The sequence below is a fragment of the Bos indicus genome, chromosome 7 (assembly GCF_029378745.1).
Source record: "Bos indicus isolate NIAB-ARS_2022 breed Sahiwal x Tharparkar chromosome 7, NIAB-ARS_B.indTharparkar_mat_pri_1.0, whole genome shotgun sequence".
Lineage (NCBI taxonomy): Eukaryota > Metazoa > Chordata > Mammalia > Artiodactyla > Bovidae > Bos > Bos indicus.
In genome coordinates this window covers 97,798,079-97,823,036 of record NC_091766.1, presented here as the reverse complement: position 1 = coordinate 97,823,036, position 24,958 = coordinate 97,798,079, and the positions used below count along the sequence as shown (strand labels likewise).

Below are 24,958 nucleotides of genomic sequence, written 5' to 3'. Positions count from 1 at the left end.
TTTCCCTTCATTCCTCTCCCAAGTTAATAATTAATCATTTTTTAATATTTTTGTACACAAAGATGTTCTAAAATTTTCTATCAAAATTAAATAGTTCAGATGTATCAATCTTTTTTCATGTAGTTTGCTTCTTGTGCTCTTAGTATATGGTTTAAGAAATTCTTAACTTAAGGTTGTGAATCAATCTATATTTTCTTCTCAAATTTAAAAAGTTTTTTCTTTTGACATTTATGTCTTTAAATCATCTGGAATTTATTTTTGTCTAGAATGATGTAGATGAAAATAAATTCCAGAATGAGGACTTTTCTGGTGGCAGTGGTAAAGAATCTGCCTGCCAACGCAGGAGACATGGGTTCAATCCCCTAGAGAAGCAAACAGCAACCTACCCCAGTATTCTTGCCTGGGAAATTCCATGGACAGAGGAGCCTGGTGGGTTACAGTCCATGGATTTGCAAAAGAGTCAGACACAATTTAGCACTAAATGACAACAAAGAATTAGGTAAGATTACAGTGTCTTCTTTTGATATGAATAAGCAGTAGTTTAAACACATTTTATCAAGTATTTCATTCCTTTCCCACTGATTTGAACGATAAAGTCCACTATATATCAACTTCCTATTTATGCTTGGGTCAATTTCTGGCCTCTATTCTGTTTTCCTAGCTTATTTTTCTCATTCTGAGGCAGTTTCACACTGTTTTGTTTAGTGTTATATAGAGACACCTAGTGATCAGGCTGTTTGAACATATTTTTCTTCAAAATTATTCTGCTTTCTTTCCAATAAAGCACACAACATTGACCTTTTTTTGGTTTTAAAGTCTTCGTAGCAATAAAGGGAAAGAGATATATAAACATGAACAAATATCAGTCTGTCACATTGGTCATTTATCTGCCCTTAGGAAAAAAAATCCAGCAGTTTATGTAATGAATAGTATTCTTTTGCATAGCTCTGTAAAACTGTGATTGATTTTACAAGCACCGTCATCGTGCCAGAAAACCTCTAGGGCTATACGTCACTATCGACAAGTGTTTTAACAGGTAATGCACTGGGACTGGCGGCAGTGAATCAATTTTCCAATAAAGTCCATTTATCTTATATTCATCATCGCACTTAATCACGCGCTCCTTAATTGGCTGCTTGTGCAAAATCATCACACGTTTAATTCCCCCTACTCTAACCCCTGCAAATTCACATCCTGTATTTACCCTGGAGTTCTGTTCCCTGTCTACATTTCCACTTTTGTTCTTACTTGCAGTGTGCACACTACATTTTCATCACTCTTTTTTAATGATCTATTTTTAAGCTATGGATATACTTTTTTTGAATTAGAGTAACAGCAATAAAAAATGCAAATTTAACAAATTTAAGTAGTGATACTTAATTGACTTGAACCGCTGTGAGCACTGAGATAATATTTCAGTTTCGCTGAATGTCAAGCAAGAGTTTTTGATCAAAGAGTCCATATAGCATACGTACAACCTCTAAAAGTTTAGAAATCATTAGAACGTAATGAGATTTTAGCAAAAATTATTATTAATATTACATTTCAAATTTATAAAATATACGCAAACAGTTGGACTGTGTTTCGGAGAAGTGGAACTTTAACAATTTGAAGATAATGAACCCAGATACCAATAAGATCCCAGGTCTCCACTCAAAAACTGGCTCAGAGGGATAGCTTAGGATCCCCCAGGCCTTTCTCGATACCTGGTTTCTCTATTCCTGAACCTTTCAGACGTGCTGCTGGTTTAACCAAGGAGCTTCCCACTGGTATCTGCCTTTATCTTTATCTCCACTGGATGTCTTCACTCTGGTAGGTGACAGTCCCTCTGTTCACTGATGACTTGGGCTTCCCAGATGGCTCAGCGGTAAAGAATATGCCTGCAATGCAGAAGACACAGGAGACCTGCGTCCGCTAGGTTTAGAAAAAATAGATTTATCTTAGTATCATCAAGAACTGTGCTTCTGTTTCTTTTCTGTTCTCATTTTTGGGCTGATTTTAAAGTGGATAACAGAAAGATTTTTTTTTGCCATTTTCTACCTGGGAATGAGATTAGTCTTCAGTTCAGTTCAGTCGCTCAGTCGTGTCCCACTCTTTTCGACGCCATGAATCGCAGCATGCCAGGCCTCCCTGTCCATCACCAACTCCCGGAGTTCACTCAGACTCACGTCCATCGAGTCAGTGATGCCATCCAGCCATCTCATCCTCTGTCGTCCCTTCTCCTCCTGCCCTCAATCCCTCCCAGCATCAGAGTCTTTTCCAGTGAATCAGCTCTTCGCATGAGGTGGCCAAAGTACTGGAGTTTCAGCTTTAGCATCATTCCCTCCAAAGAAATCCCAGGGCTGATCTCCTTCAGAATGGACTGGTTGGATCTCCTTGCAGTCCAAGGGACTCTCAAGAGTCTTCTCCAACACCACAGTTCAAAAGCATCAATTCTTCAGGCTCAGCCTTCTTCACAGTCCAACTCTCACAACCATACATGACCACAGGAAAAACCATAGCCTTGACTAGACGAACCTTTGTTGGCAAAGTAATGTCTCTGCTTTTCAATATGCTATCTAGGTTGGTCATAACTTTCCTTCCAAGGAGTAAGTGTCTTTTAATTTCATGGCTGCAATCACCATCTGCAGTGATTTTGGAGCCCCCAAAAATAAAGTCTGACACTGTTTCCACTGTTTCCCCATCTATTTCCCATGAAGTGATGGGACCGGATGCCATGATCTTAGTTTTCTGAATGTTGAACTTTAAGCCAACTTTTTCATTCTCCACTTTCACTTTCATCAAGAGGCTTTTGAGTTCCTCTTCACTTTCTGCCATAAGGGTGGTGTCATCTGCATATCTGAGGTTATTGATATTTCTCCCGGCAATTTGATTCCAGCTTGTGTTTCTTCCAGTCCAGCATTTCTCATGACGTACTCTGCATGTAAGTTAAATAACCAGGGTGACAATACACAGCCTTGAGATTAGTCTTATCTGAGATGATAAAGCCTCTTTCAGCCTCTACACTGTCCAGAGCCAAATGCAAGGGTGCGTATCAACCCAGCACTGCCCTTGGGGAGTAAAGGACTCACTCAGGTTTATTTAGCTAGTCAACCCGGATGCCCATGATTTTCAATAATTCAAGAAACAATTTACAGCACACTGCACTAAACACCTCAAAAAGAATCCCTGAAACAATCATGGAGAAGCCCTTCCTCAGTTCTCAGGACTCTTGGAGACTTGGGTTACTTATTCTCAGGCAGTGCACAGCACTATTAACCAATAAGATGTATGACTGAGGCCATTCACCAGGGCCGGCATGAACTACAGCCTGCTAAATAAAGAGGTGGGAAACATGCCCCACAGAAGGCCAGGAGGAAGGTGTGCCAGGGAGCGTCAGATCACCAGTGATTTCCCACCCAGGTTTAGCTGTCAGTGGCCTGGTTAGATCATAGTGTATCTTAAGAACCTGAAGAATCCCATAAACACTTTCAAATCACTTTAATGTAAGTATATACATTTCTATGTCTGGTATATCTGGCCCTACTGGGAAATAAAGATGAGCATTTAAGTAAATGTTCCAGTTAATTTTACGAGGTAATTGTTTATGGATTGCAATATATTTTCTTATTTTCCATAAAGACTTTCTGTAGATTAAGAGATACATATGATAGGGAATCTCTCAGTGCCAGCTTTTAATGATCTGTAAATGGATAGTGCATGCATAATTATGAGAAAGAAGTGAGTTAATATTTGTAAAGGGCTTAGAATAGCATCCAGCACACGGTGACTTCTGTACAAGCTTAAAAAAAAATAAAACAAACGATAGGCTCAGTTGGTAAGAATCTGCCTGCAATGTGGGAGACCTGGTTTCAATCCCTGGGTTGGGAAGATCCCCTGGAGAAGGGAAAGGCTACCCACTCCAGTATTCTGGCCTGGAGAATTCCATGGACTGTATAGTCTATGGGGTCGCAAAGAGTCGGACATGACTGAGCAACTTTCACTTTTAGAGCAAGAAGATATACATTCAAAATGAGTGAGATGGGTGAGGCAAGTGGAAAACAAAAGGTACAGAATCAGAACACAGGGTGCAAAATAACGCCCTTCAAGTCCCTTCAGTGATGAGAAGTGGATCACAGTCTTAGCTTGTGCCTCCAGGTACCAAGGCAAAGGCAAGTTCTATGACTCACAAAGCCTAGAACTTAACAAGAGACAGCCTTATTCTCTACATTAAGAACAGAGACAATGCGTCCCCAGGTCTGAATATCTGTTGTTTCCACTAAGTGTCTCCCAGTTAATGAAGCCACAGGTTTCAGACAGATCACACGGTTCCCTGAGAGCCGTCTGGGGCTGCAGCGAACCTGCAGGAGAAAGAGCACTGGGGTGGTGACTCCCTATCTTTATGGCCTGGCTTAATCTAGGAGTAACTTTGAGAAGGTCATTAGGATTGAGCAGATTGCTTATCTTCCAGGCTGCAGTTATCTAAATTTAAAAAAAAGAAAAAGCAGGGGATGAAAGCCTCCTTGGCACATGGTAAACAGTTGATGTCTATTTCATAAAGGAATGAATGAAATCCTTTATTTTAGCTATTTTCATTGGAAAACTTTATGTGATGGGCAATACATATTCTGCCTTCTTATCTGGAATTCAAAATAATAGTTTAACCTTTTCCGGATGACTCAGTTCCACTGGGAAGTACGGCAGTGCTGCCTAAGGGGATGTTGTGAGTCTCTCACACTATGATGTACAGTGATGGCTCCTACATTCTGTTGTACATTTTTGAAGTTCTCACTTTTGCACCCAAAGCAGTTGTCAGGTTTTTTTTTTTTTTTTTTCCTGGTTATTGCCAGTGTACCTGTTTTCCAGCCATCTTTCTCCGCTCTGCATATTTGCTGCTTTTCTTGTGATGCTACACAGGAAGTTGGTTGAATGGCATGTCCGACTTGTATGTAAAGTGGAAGTAACTAAGCCCTGAGTTGGAGATTCTTCTCTGAGCAAAATGAGCAAGATTTTGTGTACACATTCTGTTAGTTTCCCTTAGTGGCTCATTGACTTTTTATCTTCCCATTTATTCTGGCCTGTGTTCGGAATAGTTGAGTTTGCCAGATCACTGATCTTGGGACAGATGCAACATTCATCTATATAGGAAACAATATTACGCTGACTAAGGTGTCAAAGGGAGAGCTGACTTGCAAACACCTTTGTGAGAAAGAGATTGCAGAAGTGTTGCTCGGAAAGCCATCTGCTGATACGTAATAGATTAGTTAAGCAAGAGCGGCATGTGAACAGAGACCAGACAAACCGGACTGTAACAGTGAGTTAGTCAAGCACAGGAGACAGAGGCGTTGAAGGCCCAGGGCTTGAAACTTGAATGTCCCAAACACTCATCTGTGTCCATCTGCAACTTCACCTGCCTGTCCCTGGAGCGAGAGGGTGGGCTTAGTCAATGCCTCTCTTGGTCACTTTCTTACTCCCTGGGTAGAGCGAAAAGAACACTCCTTTCTTATCTGAGATTTGAGCAAGTTGCATCTAATTTTCATTTAGTGGTTTTATTATCTACCCTAAACATTTGGGAGTGGTACAACAAAGTACATGGATAATGTAACACAACACAGTCTTCAGTCACTCGGTCGTGTCCAACTCTTTTCGACCCCATGAACCGCAGCACGCCAGGCCTCCCTGTATATCACCGGTTCCCAGAGTCCACCCAAACCCATGTCCATCGAGTCAATGATCAAGTCAATGATGCCATCCAACCATCTCATCCTCTGTCATCCCCTTCTCCTCCCACCCTCAATCTTTCCCAGCATCAGGGTCTTTTCCAATGAGCCAATGAGTCAGTTCTTCGCATTAGGTGGCCAAAGTATTGGAGTTTCAGCTTCAACATCAGTCCTTCCAGTGAATATTCAGGACTGATTTCCTTTAGGATGGACTGGTTGGATCTCCTTGCAGTCCAAGGGACTCTCAAGAGTCTTCTCCAACACCATAGTTCAAAAGCATCAATTCTTCGGCACTCAGCTTTCTTTATAGTCCAACTCTCACATATATATGTGACTACTGGAAAAACCATACAATCTTAGGAAGTCTATTTTTAGTAGCATGAACAAGGATATGGGAGGTCTATTTAGTATTTTTTTTTTTGACCACTCAAACTACACTCTCTCCCTCTTACTCTCCAAAAGGAAGAGAAGAACGATTATCAGTGGCTAATAGCTGCAGAAGCAACACCGAGCCGGCTTCACACTCGGGAGAGAAAGCTGCATCTCCTTCTCATGGTTTCTGGTGCTCTGCAGGTTCAGAGAAACTTCTCCAGTAACGAACTATAGAAATGATCCCTGAACATATAGTTTATTTTTACTTTTTTTTAGTAGATCAGTGTAATTCACAAGAGAACAAGGGGGTGTATAATCTGTGAAGAATAAGCACATCCTTGAGATTTTTTTTTTTTTCTGGCAAAATGTTACCCAACATACTACTGATACCATCAGAAAAGAATGCATTGGGAGTATTTTAAATCTTATAAAATGTATTATACCTACTTGGGCATATTCTTCTTGCCATTTTAATCAGATAATCATTTACTAGCAATTGAGTTTGTTGATACCATTGCCAACTGGATTAATGAAATGGAGTGTCTGGAACATTGACCTATTTATTCCTCTAAAACACAAACCATTTATCTTTGTTTCTGAAAATTTCTTCCCACACATCCACCACTACCTTGGTCCCTATCCACATCTTCCCAAAGACTTAATGCATCTTTTTTCCTGTAAAAAAAAATGGGCTTCATAGTTGGTGATCACTGCATTGTCAATTGGCTTGTTCAATTCACTTTAAATTCAGGTTAAAATGACATGGTTCCAAATATAAATAAATTGCTTAAATTGAGATCAAAGGCAGCTCAGGGAAGTAAACCTTCTTCACTGAGCCGCCTGAGCCCACTCCCAGAATTCACTGACCTACCCTCACAACACGTGTCTGCAGTCGAGTCAAAGTGCTCTCTAGTGAACCAGGCTCCTGAGACTCCGTAGCCTCATCATTCAGAGAAGCTGGGGACCATCGGGACTATCCCTACTGATGAGTGGCAGCAAGGCGCACGCTAAGGTTGGGAGCTGGAAGGGACTGAATCTTTGCTCATGGAGAGTGTGATATGAAGGAAACCCGCCCCTCCACTGGACCAGAGAGTGAGACAGGAGGAAGATCTTGTCAGGAAAAACTGCGGCTTTCTAATACCTTTGTCACTGCAGATGGTGACTGCAGCCATGAAATTAAAAGACACTCCTTGGAAGGAAAGTTATGACCAACCTAGACAGCATATGGAAAAGCAGAGACATTACTTTGCCAACAAAGGTCCATCTAGTCAAGGCTATGGTTTTTCCAGTGGTCATGTATGGATCTGAGAGTTGGACTAGGAAGAAAGCTGAGCACCAAAGAATTGATGCTTTTGAACTTTGGTGTTGGAGAAGACTCTTGAGAGTCCCTTGGACTGCAAGGAGATCCAACCAGTCCATCCTAAAGGAAATCAGTGCTTAATATTCACTGGAAGGACTGATGCTGAAGCTGAAACTCCAACACTTTGGCCACCTGATGCAAAGAACTGACTCATTGGAAAAGACCCTGATGCTGGGCAAGATTGAAGGTGGGAGGAGAAGGGGATGACAGAGGATGAGATGGTAGGATGGCATCACTGACTTGATGGACGTGAGTTTGAGTGAGTTCTGGGAGTTGGTGATGGACAGGGAGGCCTGGCGTGCTGCAGTCCACGGGGGTCACGAAGAGTCGGACACGACTGAGCAACTCAACTGAACTGAATACCTTTGTTGCTCTTCCTGGCATGCCAGAACCTGTGTATTTACCATCTGGGATTTGCTGAAACCCCACTTAGGTAAACTGTCTTTTTAAGAAGACTGAAACATGCAGAGGCACAGACATTTTTAAGCATTGGGAGAATATTTTGGAGTTTCCCAAGCCTATCTAAATGACCATATTCAAACATGAAGAGTTGCTGACAGTTTAAAAAATGAATTTATGTTCATTTTTTTGGTGGAAATTGTTCATATTTCTCTTTTACATGCAGCGCTACAGAATCATGCTGAGATTTTTACAACAGTCTCCACTGATGGGTAAGCAAGAGATGCTTGAACTCATTTCTAAAGTAATGCAGGTTAAAAGGCAGCTTATGAAAAGTGAATTCTGAATTTTGTGCAATTTATTCTGGTAGCCATTTGGGGTGGGGACAGCGGGGTGGGGGAAGAGCCAAAAGAGAAAAACACACGATAACAAAGGACACATCAGCTGCTGCTGAGACTAATCATGAAGAAGGGACAACATTTCCCTGCCCTTTGGCGTAAGTTGTAAATTCCAGGAAGACGTGGTTTCTGGATTATAAGCTTTTACACAGCCTAAAACACTTAACAGTATCATATAGATAATTTCAATAGATTAACGTCTGCTTGAATTGATGAAGAGCTGAAAGGACATGACACTCATAGATAAGCATTTCGATCTGTTATCACTGAAGACTGTCTGGATTTATTATCTTGCCCTGGATATTAAACACATGTTTCTGTGCTACATGGGGTGTGGGGGGTGTGTGGTGTGTCTGTTAGAGCCGAACTAGTACTCGACTCAGCATTAGAGCGGCATTCTTTCCCCAAATGTGGCATTTCCTTCTTTCCCTGAGGAAAGTGCAGACGGAAATAACCTTGCTTGCCAGATAGATATGATGATTTACTGCATTTGAAAGTTTTAATGCTTGGTTACAGAAATTTGAAACGAAACATTGCTCAAAACAATGGCTTTTCTCTCCGTGGCAGATGATGCTTTCCATAACTCTAATCCCACATTATCTTCTGCAATGTGGTTGTGATGTCCCTCATCCAGAGATGGTTTATTTCTCTATGTTCCTGAGTTTCGGCAGGTCCTGTGACTGCTTTGACTTGTGAAATACAGCGGAAGTTAACGCTGTGCTCGTCATTCCTGGTGCAGCCCTTAGTTGTTCTTGATTTATCGTAGCTGCTTTTGCATTATGTTCCCTCTCTCCATGTTCCCTCTTAGAGCCGCCATCAGTTCAGTTCAGTTCAGTTCAGTCTCTCAGTCATGTCTGACTCTTTGCGACCCCATGGACTGCAGCACGCCAGGCCTCCCTGTCCATGAGTAACTCCTGGAGTTTACCCAAACTCATTGAGTCAGTGATGCCATCCAACCATCTCATCCTCTGTTGTCCCCTTCTCCTCCTGCCCTCAATCCCTCCCAGCATCAGGGTCTTTTCCAGTGAGTCAGCTCTTCGCATGAGGTGGCCAAAGTACTGGAGTTTCAGCTTCAACATCAGTCCTTCCAGTGAACATTCAGGCTGTGCATGAAAAACCTGAGTCAAAGCCGCATGGAAGGCCCTGTGCAGGTGTTTAGTGCCTGGCCCAGCTCACCTCCTGCATCTTGGATGTCCAGCCCAGCTGAGCTTTTTGATCACTGCCCCTTTAACCTTTTTCCTAATTTGATTTATCAAAAAAACACTTTTTCTCAGGATAGTTTTTTTTTTTTTTTTTTTTTTAATTGTAGCACAGTACCATGGCTTCCTTAATGACTTACTGGTAAAAAAAAAAATCCACCTGACACAGGTTTGATTCCTGGGTTGCGAAGATTCCCCCAGAGAAGGAAATGACAACCCACTCCATTATTTTTGCCTGGGAAATCCCATGGACAGAGTGGCCTGGCAGGCTACAGCCACGGGGTCTCAAAAGAGTCAGACGCGACTCAGTGACTGACCATGCATGCGCCGCCCGAAGACCGCTCACCACCACTGCATGGGAGATCCAGGGAAGAACCACCCAGCTGAACCCAGCAAATCTGTAGAGCCATGAGAGAAAGTACTTTATTGAAACTGTTGGTTGATACTATAGAAAGAAATTGCACTTGCTGTATGAAAAACATATTAGCCCTTAAGACTTTCATTTAAAGTTGAGCACTGAGCGACATGATTGATCACAGTCCTGCCTGAAACCTTTACTGTAGCTTTGTGAGATCCTAAGCAAAGAACTAAGCTTTAATCCTAAGCTTCCCTGATTGCTCAGAGGGTAAAGCGTCTGCCTGCAAGGTGGGAGACCTGGGTTCAATCCCTGGGTCGGGAAGATCCCCTGGAGAAGGAAATGGCAACCCACTCCTGTACTCTTGCCTGGAGAACCCCATGGACGGAGGAGCCTGGTGCATGGGGTCTACAAAGAGTAGGATATGACTGAGTGACTTCACTTTCACTTTTTTACTTTCAAGCAGAGGACACAATTAAGCCATGCCTAGACTCCTGGTCCACAGAAAATGTGAGAAAATAAATGTTGGGTTATGTAGGTTTTTTGTTAACAATCTTATTCACATGTAATACAACTCACCCATTTAAAGTGTGCGATTCAACCGCTTTTATTCTCTTCAGAGCACTGTGAAACTGTCACCACAATCAATTTGTAATATTTTCACCACTCCCAAAAGAAAGCCCATATTTTTTAGCAGTGACTCACCATTCTTCTATTTCCCCAGCCGTGGGCTACCATTAACCTACTTTCTGCCTCTATACATTTGTCTGTAGTAGGCATTTCATATAAACGGAATCATACAAAAAAAGTTCAGCACTGAGGGTTTCCCATAATATTCCTTTTTGCTAAACTGTAAGTTCCTCTAGGTAAGGAAATATGAATATCTGGACTTGAATCTCTAGCATTCAACAGTATTAAAAATTTTTTTTAATTGGAGGATAATTGCTTTACAACTGTTGTGCTGGTTTCTGCCATACAACAAGGTGAAGCAGCCGTAAGTATACACGTGTCCCCTCCCTCTTGAGCCTCCCTCTCACTTCCGACCCCATCCCACCCCTCTGGGTTGTTACAGAGCACAAGGCTGAGCTCCCTGTGCTTACAGCAACTTCCCACCAGCTGTTTTACAAATGGTAACGTATATGTTTCAATGCTACTCTCTCAATTTGTCCCTCCCTCTCCTTCCCCTGCTGTGTCCAGAAGTCTGTTCTCTATGCCTGTGTCTCTATTCCTGCCCTGCAAATAGGTTCATCAGTATCATTTTTCTAGATTCCACATATATGTGTTATTGTATGATATTTATTTTTCTTTTTATGCAGTTCAGTTCGGTGGTTGAGTAGTATCTGACTCTTTGTGACTCCATGGCCTGAAGCACGCCAGGCTTCCCTGTCCATGGGACTTAACTTCACCCTGTATAACAGGCTCTAGGTTCATCTACCACAGTAGAACTGACTCAGATTGGTTCCTTTTTATGGTGAGTAATATTCCATTATACATACATGCCACCACTTCTTTATCCATTCATCTATTGATGGACACCTGCGTTGCTTCCACGGCCTAGCTATTAGGTTGGTACAAAAGTAATTGCGATTTTGGACCATGAATTTTAAATCATTTTAACTAGGCTCAAACACATCTTTATTAATCAAAATAGGAACCATTACAATCAACACATTTTTGCCAACTAGAAATAAGTTCGTTTATTCCTGAAGCATAAAAACCTGTGCTTCAGGATTTGATGAACTCGTAGAAAGCATTTTCTGCCTGCTGCTGGTTGTGGAAGTGTTTTCTCTGAAAAAAGTTGTCGAGATGCTTAAAAGAAGTGGTACTCGGTTGGCAAGAGGTCAGGTAAATATGGTGGATGAGGACTACAAAGAAAGCTGAGTGCCGAAGAATTGATGCTTTTGAACTGTGGTGTTGGAGAAGACTCTTGAGAGTCCCTTGGACAGCAAGGAGATCCAACCAGTCCATCCTTAAGGAGATCAGTCCTGAGTGTTCATTGGAAAGATTGATGTTGAAGCTCAAACTCCAATACTTTGGCCATCTGATGCAAAGAGCTGACTCATTTGAAAAGACCCTGATGCTGGGGAAGATTGAAGGCAGGAGGAGAAGGGGATGACAGAGGATGAGATGGCTGGATGGCATCAGCGAGTCAGTTGATGGACATGAGTTTGAGCAAGCTCTGAGAACTGGTGAAGGACAGGGAGGCCTGGCGTGCTGCAATCTATGGGGTCACAAAGAGTTGGACACGACTGTGTGACTGAACTGAACTGAATTGAGGTAAAACTTCATAGCCTAACTTGCTCATCTTTTGAAGCGTTGGTTGTGCGATGCGTGGTCAGGCATTGTCACGGAGAAGAACTGGGCCCCTTGTGTTGACCAATACCAGCTGCAGGCATTGCAGTTTTCAGTGCTTCTCACTGATTTGCTGAACATACTTCTCAGATTTAATGGGATTCAGAAAGCTGTAGTGGATCAGACTGGCAGCAGACCACCAAACAGTAACAATGACCTTCTTTTGGTGTAAGTTTGGCTTTGGGAAGTGCATTGGAGCTTCTTCTTGGCCCAACCATTGAGCTGATGTCATATATGATGACATCGCTGGTTGTCATATAAAATCCACTTTTTGTTGCAGATCACAATCCAATCAAGAAATGGTTCACTGTTGCAATAGAATAAGAAAAGACACTTCAAAATGACCGCTTTGGTTTTTTTTTTGGGGGGGGGGAGGGTCAGCTCATGCGGCACCCACTTATTGAGCTTTTTCCACCTTTCCAATTTGCTTCAAATGCTGAATGACCATAAAATGGATGACATTGAGTTCTTTGGTGACTTTCACATGTAGTTTTAAGGGGGTCAGCTTCAGTGATGGCTCTCAATTGGTTGTTGTCAACTTCTGCTGGCTTGCAGCTACGCTCCTCATCTTCAAGGCTCTTGTCTCCTTCAGAAAATGTCTTGAATTGTAGCAGAGTACCATGAATCACCACTTCTTCAATCACCACTACACTACATTTTCTAGCCGTTCCTGGGCCAAATGTGTTGATGATGTTGCGAGTTGTCTCTGCAACTTTACAACCCATTTTGAGCTCGAATAAAAAAAATCACTCGAATTTGCTTTTTGTTTAACATAATTTCTATAGTTTAAAATAAATATAAACAGCAAGTAATAATTCATTAGCAAAAAACATAAAGCAAGAAATGTACATTAAAATGATGTATAAAATAACCACATTTCTTTAAGAATGTATTCCAACATCAAACGGCAAATTTCAACAATGCAAAACCACAATTATTTTTGCACCAACCTAATACTTCAACAGCATTTTGCATTTAGTAGATACTCAGTATACATTTGTTAAATGAATAGCTCTTCCTTTTCATACTGCACTCAGTCCAGTTTTCCTTCTCATTAAGATTCCTATTCAATGACAGTGAGTTATTTTACAAATTGAATTCATAATCCTATCCTAGAATTGCCAAGGAATGTGGTTCTGATGAGATGACAAGTTTTGGCACTTTTTCATCAGGTGATTAGTAATGTTGAAACTTATATAAGGTTTTATCAATGTTATACACATACATATGTGTTTATATAGGTATTTACACCTAAAACATACAAAGCATTCTTTAATTTTTGATCCCACTGATTCAAATAAGGATGATAAACTTCATTTTTGTAATAATTAAGTGAAATGTTTGATAAATAAGGTTATAGAGGTACTGTTTACCTTCTTATGACAATATTCTCAAATATCTTAGGTGCCTCATCATTAGCAAACAATTAAAATAGTAATTTTTAGTAGTTTGTTGTTGGTTAGTTGCTCAGTTGTGCCAGACTCTGTGACCTCCTGGACTGTAGCCTGCTAGGTTCCTCTGTCCATTGGGTTTTCCAGGCAAGAATACTGGAGTGGATAGCCATTCCCTTCTCCAGGGGATCTTCCTGACTCAGGGATCGAACCCAGGTCTCCTGCATTGCAGGCAGGTTTTTTTTACTGCTGAGCCACCTGGGAAGACACATAATTTGTAGTATTTCTATTCATAAATGAAAGTGTGAGTTACTCAGTCGTGTCTCACTCTTTGCAACTCCATGGACTATAGCCCACCAGGTTCCTCTGTCCATGGAATTCTCCAGGCAACAAACAATACTGGAGTACATTGCCATTCCCGTCTCCAGGGGGTCTTCCAGACCCAGGATGGAACCCTAGTCTCCTGCGTTGCAGGTGGATTCTTTACTGTCTGAGCCACCTTCGCTATTCATAAAAGAACGTTTGTTTAATAGACTATTTAACCTGATGTTGTGAGCATTTCCCTTCAAGCAGGTACTATAACTGAGTGTAAACCATAGAGATTACATACAGAGGGCTTCCCAGGTGATGCTAGTGGTAAAGAACCCGCTTGCCAATGCAGGAGATGTAAGAGATGCAGGTTCGATCCCTGGGTCGGGAAGATCCCCTGGAAGATGGCATGGCAACCCACTCTAGGATTCTTGCCTGGAGAATCCCATGGACAGAGGAGCCTGGGGGTGAACAGTCCATAGGATCACAGAGTCGGACACGACTGAAGTGACTTAGCACAAACCATACAGTAACAGTTTAAGATTATTGGGCTCATCTCACTGGCAAGCATGGGCTTTCTGGTCCCAGGGAGCCTGGCTGCTAATCAGCTCCACCTCTCATGGCTTGGTGATCACAGTCTAACAGCTCAACCTCTCTCCTCAGTTTTCTCACGTCTCATAGAGTTTGCAAGGTGCCTGCCTTGTGTGGGGTCATAACAAACGATCAACAACCTCTAGACCTCTGTGGGACACAGGATAAGTCCAGTTCTAGAACTAGCTCCTCCCCTTTCACATGGCCTCCATCTCAATACTCCTAATAGATGTGTCAGGAAATGGTTACCATCTGCTTGAGGTCTTGCTGATTATAACAATCTTGTCTTTCAGCTTGTTCTCAACTCACCCATTTTTTATCTCTTCTAATTCCAGTCCTAGCTCTCCTCTTGAGGGATCATAATGTTGAATTTCAGCTTGTCTTCTCTCCTCTTTCCCTCTCTTCCTTCCTCCCTTCCTTCCACAGATATTCTATTAATATGTGCTGGGCACCATGGTCTTCTCTAGGGACAAAATAGTAAATAGGAAACAAATAAACAAACAAACAAAAAAACACCTCTGTCCTTATGGAGTTTACATCCTAGCAGGGGAAGCACAATTAACACTTAAACACGAAACGCAGTATACTGTAAGACAGGGAAGAAACAAACCACGCAGAGTCTGGGAGCAGAGAATGAGGGAGGGGGGATCATTGTAGATAGGACAGTCATGTGTCCAGAATAAAGCGGGCCACACCACTGATACCCTAGAGCTCCCAAGTGCCAAAACTGCAGAAGGCTGGATAGCCGCGAAGGAGATCTCTGTGGCCATCCTGTGTTATGCTTGCTTACCTGGCCTAAGTCAGGCCAAAGAGATCCCCCAGGAACATGAGCTCTATGCAGGTGGGTAACTCAGTTGTCCCACCAGGAGTTCCTGTAAAGTAGAGGAACCAGCATGCAGAGTGAGACAGAAGAAAGCTCATTTAGAGTCAGAAGCAGAGATGAGATTTCAACAGCTTTCCAGACTGTTTCCAGCCTTGTGGGCCAGGTGCCATTTCTGCCCCAGATCCATTGTGTGAAAGTTCAGTTGCTCAGTCGTGTGCAACTCTTTGTGACCCCATGGACTGCAGCACGCCAGGCCTCCCTGTCCATCACCAGCTCCCAGAGTTTACTCAAACTCACGTGCATCGAGTCGGTGATGCCCTCCAACCATCTCATCCTGTCATCCCCTTCTCCTCCTGCCTTAAATCTTTCCCAGCATCAGGGTCTTTTCCAATGAGTCAGCTCTTCACATGAGGTGGCCAAAATATTGGAGTTTCAGCTTCAGCATCAGTCCTTCCAATGAACACCCAGGACTGATCTCCTTTAGGATGGACTGGTTGGATCTCCTTGCAGTCCAAGGGACTCTCAAGACTCTTTTCAAACACCACAGTTCAAAAGCATCAATTCTTTGGTGCTCATCAAGTCTTCTTTCTTTATGGTCTATAAGATGTACTATAACTTAAAACAAGGCCCTCCTTTCTGCTTTTGTGCTTCGTAGTTTGAATTAGCTTTTGTTGATGAAATCAGACTCTTGATTCCATGTTAGTCCTTCCAATGCCTGAGGGATATATAACAAAATGTATAAGCAAATATATAACAGAAGGATGTGAAGGTTAATTTTATATGCCAATTTGATTGGGCTAAGGCATGCCCAGACATGATTTCTGGGTACGTCTGTGAACGTGTATCTGGAAGAGATTAGTGTTTGGTTCAGGAGACTGAGTAAAGGGACCATCTTCAGCAGTGTGGGCAGGCGTCAGCCAACTGGGGGCCTGAAGGGAACAAACGGGGGAAGTAGGCAGATTCTCTCTTCTTGAGCTGGGACAGCCAGCTCCTCCTGCCCTTGAATGCTGGAGCTCTTGGTTCTCAAGCCTCCAGACTCTGGGACTGCTCTGGGACTTACACCAGAGGTCCCTGCCAAGCCTTTGCACTCAGACTGAATTACAGTCAGGCTTTCCTGGTTCTCCAGCTTGTGCACAGCAGGTGGTGAGACTTCTCAGCCTCCACAACTGCAGAAGGCAGTTCCTGTAACAAATCTCTTCATGTGTCTGTTTTACTGGCTCTGTTTCTCTGGAGAACTAACTACATGGGGATATCCGATTCCTCCATGCTTTTCTTCAAAAATGCCTCAAGCACTTTGGTATCTCTAGTCTGTGTTTTATTCGCTGTCTACGAGTCTTCTCAATCACCCCTGCTTCACCCTTTGCTTCTTTTGTCACGTGTTTCATTTCTCTTTCCTGTTTCTATTGCTTTTGCAGTTGTTTCCCACACATTTGTCATTAACTTTTTCTCCAGTGTTGTCTTTTTATTGAATGTCTGCACGCACTTTCTGGCAATTCCTCTCCTCTTCTTAACATGTGAAAAAAGTCCTCACATCAGTAGGACTGGCTCAAAGTTCGCCAGCCACCACCGTGGCCTCCCCCTTTTGCTGTCTCCATGTTCCTCTACAAGCGATTCTGAGAAGACAGCCATTGTTGTCAACAAGCTGGCTTAGTCTGCACAACTAGAAGAGATGGATGGGTTAGAGTTAAGTTACTGAAGGTCCTGCTGCTCAGCCTTCTACATGCAACTGGACCTAGGACGACACTTCAGAATGTCCTTCTCCAAAGGTGGGTGCTATCTCCGTTGGGACTCCTACTTGCTAAGGTGTATATATATATATATATATATATATATATACATATACATATATATATATATATATATATATATATATAGGACCAGAAATCTCCAGCAGTTATTTTATTGGTGGCAGAGTTCTTCCTGTCCCCAGGTCACTCTTAAGCCCTGAACTTCTGTCCAGGGCAAATGGTTGCTTACAAGTCAGGATTACTCTAGTGACTTCACTTTCACTTTTCACTTTCATCCATTGGAGAGGGAAATGGCAACCCACTCCAGTGTTCTTGCCTTGAGAATCCCAGGGACGGGGGAGCCTGGTGGGTTGCCGTCTATGGGGTCGCACAGAGTTGGACATGACTGAAGCAACTTAGCAGCAGCAGAATCCTTCAAGAATTGGCACTGAGATCTGAGTGGGGGGCAGGGGGTGCAGTGAGGAGGCATCTGGTATGCAAGGCTTTTGCTTTTGGTCTCACCCATTCCCCTAGTGAGAGACTTTATTTTGGGGGCTCCAAAGTCAGTGCAGATGGTGACTGCAGCCATGAAATTAAAAGATGCTTGTTTCTTGGAAGAAAAGCTATCACCAACCTAGACAGCATATTAAAAAGCAGAGACATTACTTTACCAACAAAGGTCCACCTAGTCAAAGCTGTGTTTTTTCCAGTAGTCATGTATGGATGTGATAGTTGGATTATAAAGAAAGCTGAGCGCCGAAGAATTGATGCTTTTGAACTGTGGTGTTGGAGAAGACTCTTGAGAGTCCCTTGGACTGCAAGGAGATCCAACCAGTCCATACTAAAGGAAATTAGTCCTGAATACTCATTGGAAGGACTGATGCTGAAGCTGAAACTCCAATACTTTGGCCACCTGATGCGAAGATTAGGTGGGAAGATCCCCTGGAGAAGCCTGGTGGGCCATAGTCCATGGAGTCGCAAGACAGTCACACACGACTTAGCAGCTAAACAACAACAATAGTAAACACACAGTTCTCCACCTCAGGTACATTTCTGTGTAATGTATGTTGAGGGGTGGGTCTGTACTAGGTGCTGTGCTGAGAACTTGCGATGTGGTAACATATTTACCTCTCACAGTGAATGTCTGAGATGTGAATTTCTATTGGGATCTTCATTTTAAAAATGAGGCCATGGCTTGGGGTGTCTGAGGCTGAACGTCTAGTACAGCGTATAGATTTGTACTCAGAACTGGGTGACTCCAGCATCCGTAATCTCGACCAGCGGGCTATGCTCTCTCCTCTAAGGAAGAGGATATAAAACCCACACCGACACACGAATGAACCCTTAGGACTGGTTCTTGGCCACACATGCAGTCAGTATGCCCTCCATATTCATCCTTCTGGTTTGTGAGCTCCATCAGTTCTGTTACTGCCCTCCCTTTCCAGGCCCGCAGATAAAACTTTCACGTCTTACCCAGCCTCTAAATATCATCCAAATGTCCATCTTGACAGGACACTGAGGATCTTATATTTTGTGCTGCTGCTGCTGCTGCTAAGTCACTTCAGTCGTGTCCGACTCTATGCGACCCCAGAGATGGCAGCCCACCAGGCTCCCCCATCCCTGGGATTCTCCAGGTCCCAGGTTATTTCACCATTCTCTTCTTCCCAAGAAGGAAGACGAACATTCACACAGTGACTCTGGCCCTGAATCTTACCCTGAGAGCGAGCCCATCGATAGTTCTCCACGGACCTCACCACACTGAGGGCCAACAAAGCATTAATGGGACTGCTACTTGGCAGCTCCAGAGAGGGTCTTGCGAGAAAATGAATTTACTGTCCCTGTCAATCCTCCCCTTCAGTGACTCCTATCTTACTGCTTCCTGTTAGAAGCTCTGGAAGCCCTTTATGCCATCCAATAGCATCCTTTCCCTTGGCAGGGCTACATTATTGATTGAGAGAATCTGGGTTTTTAAAATGTCATTTAAGGTAGGTGCAATTCATACTTGGTTAATTTGTATGTGGTTTGGTCACCACTTCCCTGGTGGCTCAGACGGTAAAGCGTCTGCCTACAATGCAGGAGACCCGGATTCCATCCCTGGGTCGGGAAGATCCCCTGGAGAAGGAAATGGCAACCCACTCCAGTATTCTTGCCTGGAAAATCCCATGGACGGAGGAGCCTGGTAGGCTGCAGTCCATGGGGTTGCAGAGTTGGACACAACTGAGTGATTTTACTTCACTTTTTTGGTCTATATCCACTCTGGTAGCAGAATGTTTCCTCTGTTTTTCATTCTTCTTCTGGAGTTTTCATTATTAAACTAAAAATGGCCCTAGAACTGTCACACATCAAGAACCTTCAGTTAAAAAACATTGCCTGGTTGCTTTCTTCTGGTTGGAGTTTTTTTTTTTTTTTTTAATATAATTTTATTTATTATTTTTGGCTGTGCTGGGTATTCCCTGCCATCCAGGCTTTCTCTAGTTGCAGAGAGTGGGGCTACTTCTTAGTTGGGGTGCTCAGGCTTCTCATCGCAGGGGCTTCTCTTGCCGTGGAACACGGGCTCTGGGATGCGAGGGCTTCAGTAGTCGCAGCACCGGCTTCCTGGGGGTCGAGCTGCAGTTCCCAGGGTCTAGAGAACAAGGCTCAACAGCTGTGGTGCGCCAGCTTAGTTGCTGTGTGGCATGTGGGATCTTCCTGGACCAGGGATCGAACCCATGTCTCCTGCAGTGGATGGCAGATTCTTTACCAGTGAGCCATTAGGGAAGCCCTGGTTGGCGTTTGATGGACCTACTTTAACATTTTAGTTGACAAGGCTGGTCTGTTCAACTGGTTAGAATGTCATTTTAACGAGGCCAGTGGCATATGTAGGATCTGTTAGTGTATCCTCCCGGAGTCTGGATGCCCAGACTCTTTATAAACCCACACAATGCTCGCAAGGAAGAAGGGACACAAAGACAGCCCCTCTCCAAGCACACAGTCCAGACATCACATTTAGGGCACAAGGGACTGTGTGTTCTATTACTGAGTTGATAGTGTTAAGCATCGTGCTTACTAGAGGTACTCGGGGCAAGAAGAACAGTAAATTCAAAAGAAAATACCATCGAAATGAAAACGTGAATGTGACTCATCCAATTCAAAGACACGCTGAAAATGGATGCAGGCAGAAACAATATGGTAGGCTAGGGGGTGAGATAGCAAAGAACTGGGGCCTGCTCCCTGCTTCTTGAATGGCTGGGTTACATTCTCTATGGGGGAGATGTTCCTTGGTTCACGTACAAACAGATCACTGTTTGTGGGAACGGGAAAAACTGAGGAGAAAGTATCTTGGCCCAGAAGGGACGGCAGAAATCCCTGTGCTTTATTCCAGATTACAGGCATTAGGATGCTGCTAAATGCTGTGGCTATGAAAACAGAGAGAGAGAGAGAGAGAAACTGAGATAACAGGATTCTTAAAATCTGTTAGTCACCACTTGCTCTTCAAGAGCAAGCTTCTTTTTAAGGCTTTGGATAGCTGCTCAAATTTCCATCCCTGAAAAGCTGGAGGTCTGGATGTGAATACAGTGAAGAATGTTTTTCCTCTTAAGCACAGACTTCACGGTGACATAGATTATTTCTTAGTGTTCGTCAGTACAGACATAAGCACTCAGCGGCTGGAACACTGGCATCTTACTTTGTGTGGGTGGCTCAGTTGGCATCATTTTCCTTTTTTATTTGTTCTGAAAGGCCACACATAAACACCGCATGTAAGGGTTAACTTTCTCTTTTAAGAAATGACTATGTATGTCTCCCCAATCAGAATTCGCTCCATTTAGTATTCTACCCAGTGGCGTGAACAGTGCGTTTCTGTGTCTTCAGTTTGGGTTTAATTCTCTCAAGCTTTTCTACCCTTTGGCATGTTTCTTGAACAAAGACCAAATTGTGATCTTGTGATGTCTCTTTCTAGAACACCCAAGAAGTGAGAATTTAAAAAAGTTTACCAATCCAGAAAATCCTGCCCCAATATCCTCCCCACCAGGACTAATGGAGTTGCTACCATTCAAGCTGCCTTCAAAGAACCAAATGCAGGTTCCATGCTTGCAGGGGACCAAACCAACACTAAAAAAAGACCTTTGGGATGATACCGTGGACTAATCTCACAGATTCTGACTTATTTCCAATTGCCTAGAAATTAAAAAAGGAAAAACTATAGTAGTGATATAGTTCAGAAAATAAGTGAGTTTGTGGACAGGTTGAACGACTCATTGTCAGTAACCATGAAGGATTTTGTACACACACCCCCTCACTCCCTTTCTTCTGCTATTTCTCCACTCTTCCAGCAGGTGGCACTACAGTCACAGAACAAACATTCCACAGAAGGGTATGTAACTTTATTTTTCTACCATAATAATTTAAAGTATTTACACACTGCACACTCACTGTTTTACACAGATACTTATTCATATACCTATGAACCACATCTAAAGTTTTCTTTGTAAAGACTCGACACACTGTGGGGGTTTCCGAGCGTAACAAAGAGAAGGGAAGGACAAAAAAAGTTTTGAGTCTTCAGACAGCCATGTGGTGCATCTGTGAAAACCAGTGTGTTCCCACAAGATTAAGCTCCCCCAGAAGACGTCCTACCTAACGTGTGAGTATGACCCAAAACGCTTCTGGTTAAGGGGGGGATTTCAAAAACCAACATGTGCAAGGAACATTTTTCTTTTTCCTCCCCAGACATTCTATCAAAGAAACAGAAGAAAATAAACCAGGCCCTTCTCTAGAGAAATACCTGTATTTCTGAAACAGTTATCCATGGGGAAGACTTCAGAGTCATAGAGAGACACTGACTGCAAAGGGAAAACAGCCAAATCCACTGGTACTAAGAGACGTGATGCAACCTTTCCAGGTAAATGATGCAGCAAAAAAAACCCAGTTTCCTCTTCCCAGGTATTTGGAGAGGCAGTTGTTTTGCTTTTGCTGAAAAGGACACAGGTATGTTACATCATGTACACACTAAACCCAGACACCGTAGAAAACCTCTACCGCTTTCCACTTTTAGACTATTTGCACAAAAATAGTGGTTAGAGGTACCCTAAATATTTTTCCTCCTGCATTCTACTCGGTTACATAACAGAAGTACTAGCTAACTACAGCTTCTGACCTGGGCACGTGATTCCATAAGGGAACAAGAGCAGTCACCGTTCAGAGCTGATGGCAGGCAGGCCCCCGTTCGGCTTTGATACAAGGATAACAGGTTTGGGTTCAGCTCTCTGGCGCTGCATCTTTGCCCAGTAAGAGGCAGGATGCCTCTGGGATTTTCCCAGACTGGCCAATATCATTCTCTCGTACATTGGAAGATGGGCTAGAGAGAAGCTTTGCCACCTCTGGTGAGTCGACAGCTCCATGCTGTGACCCACAGATCAGTTCACAAAGAAACAGAACTTTCACGAAGCGACATCCTCTTTGCTACCAGTCTGGTAGTGCCACTCATCAAAAGGAAGAAATTAACCCGGCCAACTAAAACTACGCACAACCTTGACCCAAATCTCTATGGCCTTTCAAGTTCACCGTCTGTTTGCATTTACGTAAATGACTCAAGTACAAACTCTATCACTAATTCTTAGAACCAGATATTTACATTTTAGGTATAACAATAGAAACCTACCTATCCTGGAGTTCATGTTCTCAGCTACTGCTCTTGCCTTTGGGTGGTGGTGGTTTCCTTTTTTCAAGAGGTGCCAACAACGATGGAATGGAAGAAGGAAGGAGTTGCTCGTGTAGCTCAGTGAAATCACTATCAAGTTACACGAGCAACTAATAGTCAACCTATGCATATTAAGAGGGAAAGTGACTACATGGAGAGGCCACGTGGGGAGCCTGGCCAATGGGAATGACCAACCAGCACCCAGTCAAGCTGCATACAGGGTCAGGCCAAGGAAAAACGTCTGTTGTCAGGACCCCAGTCCATCCCATCACACACACAGACGCAAAGTGGGAGACTGGGGAAGACCACGGTGTGGGAGACAAGGAAGAGGAAATCTTTGTGATGGGGTCTGGGTCTTCACATGAAAGAATCTAATACACCCCAGAGCCTGGGTTCCCGGGCTCCAACACTGAGCCTGGGGAGGGCTTACTGGGTGTGGACATGGTGAGTACAAGTCCAGACAGCCAGAGAGGAGGCGGCTGAGAACGCGGGCTTGTACAAATCACAGAGGGAAGAGCAAGGCACAATCGCTGCACTTACAGGTTTGCACTTTCTTTGTTCAATGTAGAATGGAGTTAAAAGAGGGAAAAGTGACAGTTTGAACAGGGAATGAGGGATGACAAAAGTCTGAGAGGGCTCTTGCAAGATGCCTGGTATCTCCTTACCCATTGCCATCTGGAGCCCCTCCTGACCTAGAAAAACAGCAGTTCCATACGTTTAACCTACCACGCTCTAAGTGCTCAGATGTATCAATCCTAGTTAATAAGAACTGTGCTAACATTCTCCCCACCCTCTGAAAACAAGTGGCAGCTGTCCAAGAGGGAGAGGGCTTCCCAGAATCAGTGTTTAACAGCCAAAAACACCTGTCGTGGGGTGGGGTGGGGTGGGGCGGTTAACAATCCTTCCACGTGGAGTGAGGGCAGGAGAAGCGGGCAAGGACCTAGTTCCAAGGAACGAGGCAGTGGCACCAGTTGAAAGCTGGGCACGCAGCGATGGCCAAGGCTGTAGGCCGTGAGGGCACCGCCAGCAAGAGCTGCAAACAAGGTCGCCGGTCCTCTTCCAAGGGCGCGCCGCATACGGTGTCTGTGCGCGTGTACTATATACGTACTGACCAGGTACACACATAAATATTTAATATATAAAAAATAAAGTGCTTTCTAACAGGTCCCCGGGCAGGGACGTTATAAAACATTTCACAAAACTGCAAAAAAAAAAAAAAAAAAGGTAACGGTCCAAGAACACTACTCCAACATTATGTGGAACATAGCCAAACGCGATATGTACAAATCAGGTGGGCATCCCGGGACACACGCATCCTGTCATATACATGGTATATACATATATACTCTTTTTACTCAATATATTATGACAATATATATTTTTTAAAAATTTTGTTATAGACAGGAGAAACGGAACAGAAAAAAAAAAAAAAAACGAAAAAGATAACCCCCTACAAAAACACAACTAGGATCAAGCATGTGAGTCCCAGACTGACAGACGACAGGGGGCGTCCACGGGGAGCCCCGCGGGCACTGCTCGGGAAAATATGCCAGCGTTCCTTCCTGGGGTGCAGCGCCTCCACGTCCTCCAGGGCGCTGTGCGCGGCGGCCGTGAAGTTGGCGTCGCCGGTGGTGAGCAGGTCAAAGACGCAGGACTGGAAGTAGATGTCCTTCACCGGCATCTGCTCGTGGCACCGTGCGCTGGCCGTCTCCAGCGTGTAGCCGGGCCAGGCCGGGGCCGCGGGGCTGCGGGGCAGGCCGGGCCCCAGGATGGCGGACACCTGGCCCTGCCCGTCGTCGATGCGCTCGCCCAGGGGGCAGCCGGTCACGCACAGCTGCAGGTCCTGGCTCTCCTCGTAGGCCATGGCCAGCGCCTCGGGCATGCGGATGGCCAGCGTCAGGTAGCGGCCCAGCTGCCGCACGAACACCGTGGTCCCCATGTAGCGTGCGTGCATCTCCACTGAGCGGCCGCTCTCTCGCTCCACGATCCGCAAGCTCTTGGGGTCGCCGTCCCCGCCACTGGTGCTGCCGTCCACGAAGGCGGCCGGCAGGTCATCAGTCACGGCTTGGTACACTTTCTGATCCGTACACTCCCGGTGCGCTTTGAAGATGATGGTGATCTGTGGGGGAAGGAAGGCGGACAAAGTTTTAACACAGATGGGAGAGATATGGGCGACAGCATCCTTGGGCCATGAGAGCTGCCCTCCAGTTCTGGAGGCTGAACCAGCTAGAGACAGAATCTCCCAACTCAGACTGTATCTGCTTCTGCCTTGCATGTGAATGGTGTCACTGTTAGGGACAATTTTG

General features: G+C 44.0%; 1 protein-coding gene and 1 non-coding gene across 2 annotated transcripts in view; both read right to left on the bottom strand.

Moving 5' to 3' along the window:
- Positions 1-6,121: 6,121 nt before the first annotated feature.
- Positions 6,122-6,335, bottom strand: LOC139184316 (small nucleolar RNA U3). Its single transcript, XR_011567897.1, has one exon. It is a non-coding gene; the product is annotated as a small nucleolar RNA U3 (small nucleolar RNA).
- A 14,979-nt stretch (positions 6,336-21,314) lies between these two features.
- The window catches only part of RGMB (repulsive guidance molecule BMP co-receptor b), a 29,002-nt gene continuing 25,358 nt past the window's right edge, over positions 21,315-24,958 (bottom strand). Inside the window, exon 6 of the mRNA XM_070794060.1 lies at positions 21,315-24,771. Coding sequence (XP_070650161.1) covers positions 24,103-24,771 — 669 coding nt within the window. The 3' untranslated portion in view covers positions 21,315-24,102. The remainder of the gene's footprint in view (positions 24,772-24,958) is intronic.